Source organism: Solanum pennellii, chromosome 2, assembly GCF_001406875.1.
Source record: "Solanum pennellii chromosome 2, SPENNV200".
In the NCBI taxonomy this organism is placed as follows: domain Eukaryota; kingdom Viridiplantae; phylum Streptophyta; class Magnoliopsida; order Solanales; family Solanaceae; genus Solanum; species Solanum pennellii.
The window spans coordinates 6,124,595-6,132,282 of NC_028638.1; the positions used below are offsets into that span (position 1 = coordinate 6,124,595).

Genomic DNA, 7,688 nt, shown 5'->3' on the forward strand with positions numbered 1-7,688 from the left:
GTTTTTTTCCCTTAATAAGTGCAACAGATTGATACATAATGTATCAACAATAATGTATCCGAATCCTTAATTATGTATCTGAAATGTCTAAAAATATGAGATTTATGTAATTATAAAAATAATAGGGATAGAAGATAATTTAGGTTTTACACTATGATATTTATGTAAGTTATACTTTTTTTTTATGGATCTATTATTTTTGGGACAATGAATTAAAGTTATACTGTTTTATAATACATTAAGGGTTCGTTTCGTACAAAGATGAATAATGCAGGGATTACTATGCTGAGATTAGTAATGTAGGGATTAATAGTGAAGGGATTAGTAATGCAGTGATTATTCTTTCGAACTGTTTGGTTCATTGTTTACCAACTCATCTTATGCTTGGATTGAAACTACATAAAAAACTTCTTTCCAATTATATCCTTAAATTATTATGAAATTGAGTTAAGGTAAATAATTGTTGGACAATATTATTTTTTATGGCATTCTAACTAGCTATGAGAAGAATAATTTTGTTGTCATGTGTGCCTTTTTTTTTCCACTTAAATTATTTGATGATAAATTATTGTTATCTTAGTATTGATTACTTACAAAATAATAATTTTAAATTTTTTTAGAAAAAGGATAAATTATCAACTTTTAAAATTGAAAAGACGACAAACAATAGTAAAATTGAATAAATCATCTACATTTACACATAAAAGTTATAAGTCGTAATTTTTATATGTATTCAATTTTATAAATTGTTAAAAATAAAAATAATTAGAAAATCACACAAATATTTATATACATTCAATTAAGATCACAAACGTCATATGGTGAAATATTTACACTTTTAAATAGTTAATGTTAAACAACTCACATTTTAAATATTGTATCAATTTGTATTGGATTTATTTAGTGATAAACAACTTTTCTCTAAATAACTTGTAAGTTAATCTATTCAAATAAATTTACTAGTACAAATATAAATCATAAATCAAGAAAATAATTAAAATAATTTGAGGGATATTTTTGTCTTTATATAGGCTTATCCCATGGTATTATATATATGTATTACTAATCCCTCTAAATGGAAGATATTACTAATAATTGAATAATACCATGTATGAGGTATATAACTAATCCATTAATTAGTTATACATAAGTCCAAATCTCTACCAAAGATAGTGCTAAATAATATCATACATGATATATGGACTATTTGTTTTAATGCGACCTACCAAACAACTCCTAAGTTCTATATGAATAAAGTAAAATATATTAAGGGTCAAAAGTAAAGCAACTCTCTCTTATAGGCCATTTTCTCGTGTTGGATACTATTAAATATAGATTGCTTAACTATTCTAGTAGAGTTATCTCTGTTTTCATACTTAGCAAGCTGTTGTTTAACGTAGTTCAGCGGAGAATGCAAAAAGATATCATCATCATGGTTTGTTAGCCTTGCACCTCGCTTAGCTAATATATCTGCTACATAATTTCCCTGCCTGAAACTACGTCGGACTAGTTGATTTTGATGAAATTCACAACTATTTAGGAAAAACTTTCATCTATTCTTTTGATGTCGAAGGAAAATAATATTTTTGCAAAAAAAATTAAGATGGAGATGTTGAAAAGCTAATCTAGGCTACAAGAATTGACATTTCTGCCCTCGTGTATGAACCAGGGCTTCGACAATGTTCTATATACTTTTACATATTATTATACACTTTAATACTCTAATTAGTATCTAGAATATATGAGCTAATTATTGCCCACTTCTACAGTTGAATTTTTGAGATATTTAGGTCAAACTTTACTCAATGTTGGTTAATTTGATCTTCAATTCATGGCTTCTTTTCAATTCAGCCTTACCAAATGGTTCAAATTTGAGTTCAATTTAAGTATGGGTTAGTATGCAATTATAAGAAAAAGATAGTTTGTCACAGGAACAGTTCCAACACAAAATGTAACAAGAGGAAATTTGTTAATATTCTTTGATTAGTATTTACAAAAGTATGTGAAAACAGACTGAGAACAAGTCAGGTTTCAAACTAACCTATATTAATTGTTGGCCTTTATGGTTACCACTTACCCGACACAGCAAGTAGCTTCAATATCTCTAAAACAATTACAACTTTATAGTGAGTCAGTCATCTACTCTTATTCTATTGTTCTACATTCTCCTGTATTACATTCTCCACTGGTGGGGTATACAAGTGAAGAGAATCAAGACTGCAAAATCACCAAGAAAGATAAGTCAGAAGAAAAAAAAGCATGTTGCAAGGTAGTGTACATGTGTATTATCGATCAGTTAAAACCGTAACGAAGGGATCAAAGCTATGAAGGAAGCACAGATAAGTGAGGCAAGGATAGAAGACGGGTAAGGGGTGGGAACAAACATTAGAAAATGTAAGGTGGAACTTGTGAAAGGGAGACACAGGTCCAAAACAAACATGAAGGAAGAGCAAATGGGCAATAGACAACTGGATGGTCAGGTCGGGGAGTAGAATATTAAACCAAAAGATAAAGGCTGGATGTGCAACTCTCAATAACATTCTAAGCATTTGTTTAGTTTTTGATGTAATGTTGTGTATGAGTTATGACTATGGTATGACCTTGTAGAGCAATACAACATGTTCTGTTGGATTGTACCAGAGGCCCATTTGTTTTGATAAATTCTAGTGTTATGTCTTGTGTAAGTAAAATCACTTGAGTGCATAAATTAATAGTAAAAAGAATTCTTTAAAACTATGACAAACCTGCAGTTTTGAGGAACTCGCCATGACGGTGGTAATGATCTCTTCAACGTTGGTGGCAAAGACAAGAAGTTTTTCCAATCTTGAAGCACGACTCTAAGATCATGAAGTTTACTTTCCAGCCCAAAACAACAATTAGCATGCATTGTACATACTAAATTCAAATCTTTGCTTGGTTCACAAAATCCACCAAAATATGTTGTATCCAAGAATCTCATTTTGAGATCAATATCAATAATGAATGAATCATACTTTATATTGTTAAGAACATCTTGATCATGCAAATTCGGATATGTTTCTCTTGAGGTGTACCAAAACTTGTAGAACTCAATAGATCTGTTATTCGATCTCACAAACAAGAAACCACCATTAGGTCTATTCTCTACGTCTTCAGGGTTTCCTAAGAAATGATCACAAGCTATCTGAAAATCTGCATCCTTGTAGAAGTGAGGAAATGGATCTCTGAACCACATGACATCAGCATCCTAGGAAAAAAGAACCAATGAAGTGTTTAAGTGTTGCATGCACAGGACTGCGAAATTTCTACTCTAAACTAGGTGAAGACAACTACTACAAACAACGCCGCATCCAAAATTGCACAATACATGCACATTAATGAACATATTTATTTAATCGATAAATGATGATCCTTCTGTTGAGTCCAACATCAGCTCACGTAGGGATGGGAGGTCTCTTAAATGGTATTACAGAATCCTCTCCTCATGACTAGGTTCTTTTTATCTGAGTTAGGCTGCAAGGTCCATTAACGTGGCATCATAACCAGGCCAATTCCAATATGGGGTTCCCCCGTTATATTGTTCATGCTCTAGATGTCCAGTCTTAGGTGAGTGGGGGTGTTGACTGCCACATCATCCCACATAGAGATGATAACTCCCTTTAAATGTTTTTGGGAAATCCTCCCCTCATGAACTAGCATTTTGCGCTGAGTTAAGCCCTAGGTCTATCAACACGTTAAATGACAAATCATAAATACTGCCAAACATGAGTAGCATATACAGCGCACATGATATTATAGGTAAATCAGAACTTTACTACTTCTCTTTCAACCTTGTAAACTTACACGTCATATGGACTATCATAGAAAAGAAATTTGAGTTGCCATCAAAGCAATATCAATGCAGAAGGTTTCAGTTAGTCTGATTTAAGGCCCTGCACTTCAACAAAAGACCTTCTAAAGTAACGATTCTTGCCAGCTTTGTTAAAATTACCGAGCAACAAACAAGGAAAGAAAAAGAAGTAGCAGAGATCTAGATCAAAGAACATTGATGCGATCTGCTACAATGTCGAGCTAATACAACCCATTTTGTTTCAGCTCTTTAGTATGAATAAGGAAGAAACAAGCATTGTCAATGAGATAATGAATGGCCTTCCTGTAGAGGACTGGGCTAACATATACTTTTGGTGTATCTCACATTATATGTCTATACTCTTTGTATTTCAACTTATTCCCAAGTTTGGCCTATATTTTAGTTTGAAATATGCATCTTTCCTCCAAGTATACTCCTTGTTAGTTAGTGAAATAATTTTTTGTACTGACAGTAGATGTTTAGAACTTCTATTACTTTGAGGCACATGCAAATTAATTGTAACATGATTACCTGGAAGTTTCTAAAATTTCCACATGCCAACTTCCTAGGTGTGGCACTAAGAATCCCGATAAACCTCTAAAGAAAATCTCTTATCATAAAAACAATCTAACACACTTATACACCAGGGAGCTCAAATTAGAAAACAGAATGGTAGACTTTCAATTATAATTATTGATAAATACAACATCTTTCAAATCAAGTTCTTAATGACCCTGCAGAATGCTCAATAAAAGCCAGCAAAGAAAACATCTCAAAGACAAGTAGCATTCTCATATTCCCCGCCCAAAAAAAAACAGAATCTATTCCAGTCCTTGGCAGTTGTCAAGTAAGAAAACATAACTCTCATATATCTTGTGGAAGCTATTAAAGTTCCTAATTGGTGGTCAAGAAGTGACTCTAGGTTGTATATTTCACCAAACCATTAGAAACAAACTATACATGCCATTGCACTCAGTGCTACCGATGCTCAGGAAACAAGCAACCAAATCATTTCAATACCAGAAACTAGAAGACTATTACCAATTAAATTCTGAATTGAATTATTTTATCTGAAAAAATAAAACTACTATCGAAATCTCTTCTTGTTTTGTCGCTACTAGATTAGTGGAATACCTTGGCAGTTTTAGCAAGGAGACAACAAAGATCATGCTATAAAGCAATACATTTTGTAATCTATTGTAAGATTTCTTCAGGTCTAACATTATCCAAAAAAAGTATAAGGACAATTGAAATGATAATGATACAAGTATTAGAATGTATACCGTGAAGACAAAGTTGTATCCCATTTCAAGAACACCCTTTAAGAAGTCGATCCGTGTCCACATCATCTTTAGGTAGTCATGAGTCATGAAATAAGCTTCCTTTGAAAAATCAACCCCTTCACTTACTAGTGCATAGCAATGAGTATGTACAACCAAGCACCGGGAGAATGCCTTCTCATCTAGGGCAATTATTACTAAATGATTCAAAAGCTCACGGGTCTGATTGCCAATTCTGAAGCTTTCAAGAAAGAGATCAATAACAGAAGAAGGGGCAGCCCACGCTTCATTTAAGGTCGTTAAAATCACGGTTTTATCCTCCATAGCAGCATCTTTCAAAACCTTTTCAAGCTTATTCTCCTGAGTATCCTGAACCCATAAAGAATTTTACATGAGATAAACGGAGCCAGAAATGTGTCCAGAAAAGCTTAAACACAGCAGCAAGTGAGATTCAAACTCGCGACCACCTAACGCATGAACTTTTAAAGCATGCCAGAAACCACTAGGCTACAACACTTCATTATTTCAAGTGTTGTCATTCAACCATTTAGCATATTATGCTACTTGTATATACCGTATAATTTTCCGGGTGTCCAAGCTACGCCGACTGCCGATGTTACCACTATTTAGATATATGATAGTTTTGTAAAACGATAAAGAGTTCACTAGTACTTCCTAACCTAAACCCCACTACATGATAGTTTCTTAAAAGAAAAAACTGATAACTTCTTATGCTACTGAACCACCACCATTAATTGGGGGAAAAGGACAAGAAATCTTAAGCAAAAATAAAAAACTTAAAAGACAATTGTTAAAATTATTATACAAGAATTGTGTTGTATTAGAAATTCTATCAACTTGTAAATCGAGCATATTAATAACAATAATGTAATTTGTAAGGGAAGAAAAACCCACATTGCTATAAATAAATAAAAAAACAGAGACAAATTGTAGTTCTCACCGATGGAGGAGGAAGGGAATCTGAGGGAGGTATGAAGAAGAAAACACGAGGTGCATGGGAGGTGAGAGATTCCGGGATCTTGAATCCGATGGTTTCACCAGCTTTGTAAAGGACAAACCAAGAAAGTGAAGCGAGAATGAATAATAGGGCCACCGTACCGATACGGCGGAGGAATAAAACCGAATTTGCAGCAGTAGCACAATTACAATCAGTAAACATCTCCGCAAGTGCTGAAGAAGAAAAGGAGAAGAAAGAGAGAAGAGCATTTCAAAATTGATCATCTCGTAACAAACTAATCGAAGCCGTATTTGTAGGCAGTGTGAACGGATCATAATTCTTCTCTCTCTCGACAAATGGGAAATTTTGTGAATCTGAGTTTACAGGTGGAGAGAGGTAACCTAACTTCAAATTTGCCTATATTGAATTGACTTACAATAATATGTACTTCTCTCCTCTCTCATTTTCTATAGTATAAAATATTTCTATCCTTCCATTTTTATTTGTTATCTGACTTATTTTTAAAATTAACTTAAATAATATTCATTTAATAATTTTAAATAAAAAATTTTAATTTATTAAAACTATACAAAAAAATTTTATACATTGTATTGTTTACATATTAATATAATGAAAAAATATATTATAAAATATAAATCAAAGTTTTTATAGTTTAACTTTAAAAATAGAACGTATGACAATCAATAATGGACAAAGGTAATACCTCTTTGCTCTTTACCTGACATCTTTTGTGTTTCGAGATTCAAACAAATCTATCTTTGATAATAAATTTTTCATAAATCTTTTAAATATTTATCAAGTATTGTGACTTATAATATTTTTTTATATAGTTTACAAACATATAAATTTCATTTTTAAAAAAAATGAAAATATCATGAGTAAATTTACGGTCAAACTTAAATTGTTTGACTCTCGAAAAATAAAAAAATATCATATAAATTGAGATAGAATGAGTATTAATTTAAAAAAAATCAGAAATAGCTATTTATTTATTTCATTTTTTTCTTTCTTACTATTTATATTTTCTCTTATTCTATAAGAGGGAGTTTGCACGGAGCAAGCTTCTCCCCGTCAACATAAATTTTATTATATATGAAATACGTTATGTTATATTTGTATGTGACATTATTTGATTGACAAATGAATATAAATGGAACCCATTTGTCAAGCTAATAAAGGGACATCGTTAATATCCTTTGTCATTTTCTTTTGTTTTATGCCCCCTTTCTCAATATATTGTGTGTTAATTTTTTCTAAACATGTTTTTCTTTATATAAGTTTTTAGTTTATTATTTTAATATTATTTTTCTATTTTATATTATTTTTTCTATTATAATAAATAATTTTTTGATTTTTTTTTAGTTAATAAAATCCAAGATATAATAGGTTTTCTAATCCTACCAATTATTTTTAAAAAAAATATAAATAACTTTTATAAGATTGTGAAAATTCTTTTTAAGGAATAAATAATTAAAATTATTATTTATATTAATAATTTCTTAAGAAATGTCTTTAAAAAGTTAGCAAAATATTAATTAAATTTTACTTACCTTGAATTTTAAGAAAAAAATATCGTATAAATTGAGGAAAATAATGTGTA

The 7,688-nt window shown here is 31.0% G+C and overlaps 1 protein-coding gene across 1 annotated transcript; it reads right to left on the minus strand.

Moving 5' to 3' along the window:
* Positions 1-1,952: 1,952 nt before the first annotated feature.
* Positions 1,953-6,482, minus strand: LOC107009540 (uncharacterized protein At4g15970-like). The gene is made up of 4 exons (XM_015208883.2): positions 6,071-6,482; positions 5,113-5,478; positions 2,745-3,226; positions 1,953-2,217 (listed from the first exon to the last, which is right to left on the minus strand). The coding sequence occupies exons 1-4, from the start codon at positions 6,287-6,289 to the stop codon at positions 2,151-2,153; spliced, it is 1,134 nt and encodes a 377-aa protein (XP_015064369.1). The 5' UTR covers positions 6,290-6,482; the 3' UTR covers positions 1,953-2,150.
* Positions 6,483-7,688: the final 1,206 nt, after the last annotated feature.

Excerpts from the sequence above, each read along its gene's own strand:
- LOC107009540 (XM_015208883.2), bottom strand. The coding sequence starts at position 6,289 with ATGTTTACTGATTGTAATTGTGCTACTGCTGCAAATTCGGTTTTATTC. Across the intron at positions 3,227-5,112 it reads GATACAACTTTGTCTTCACG|GATGCTGATGTCATGTGGTT; the intron begins GTATACATTCTA and ends CTTTTTTCCTAG. Across the intron at positions 2,218-2,744 it reads CGAGTTCCTCAAAACTGCAG|TCTTGATTCTCTTCACTTGT; the intron begins GTTTGTCATAGT and ends GTGATTTTGCAG.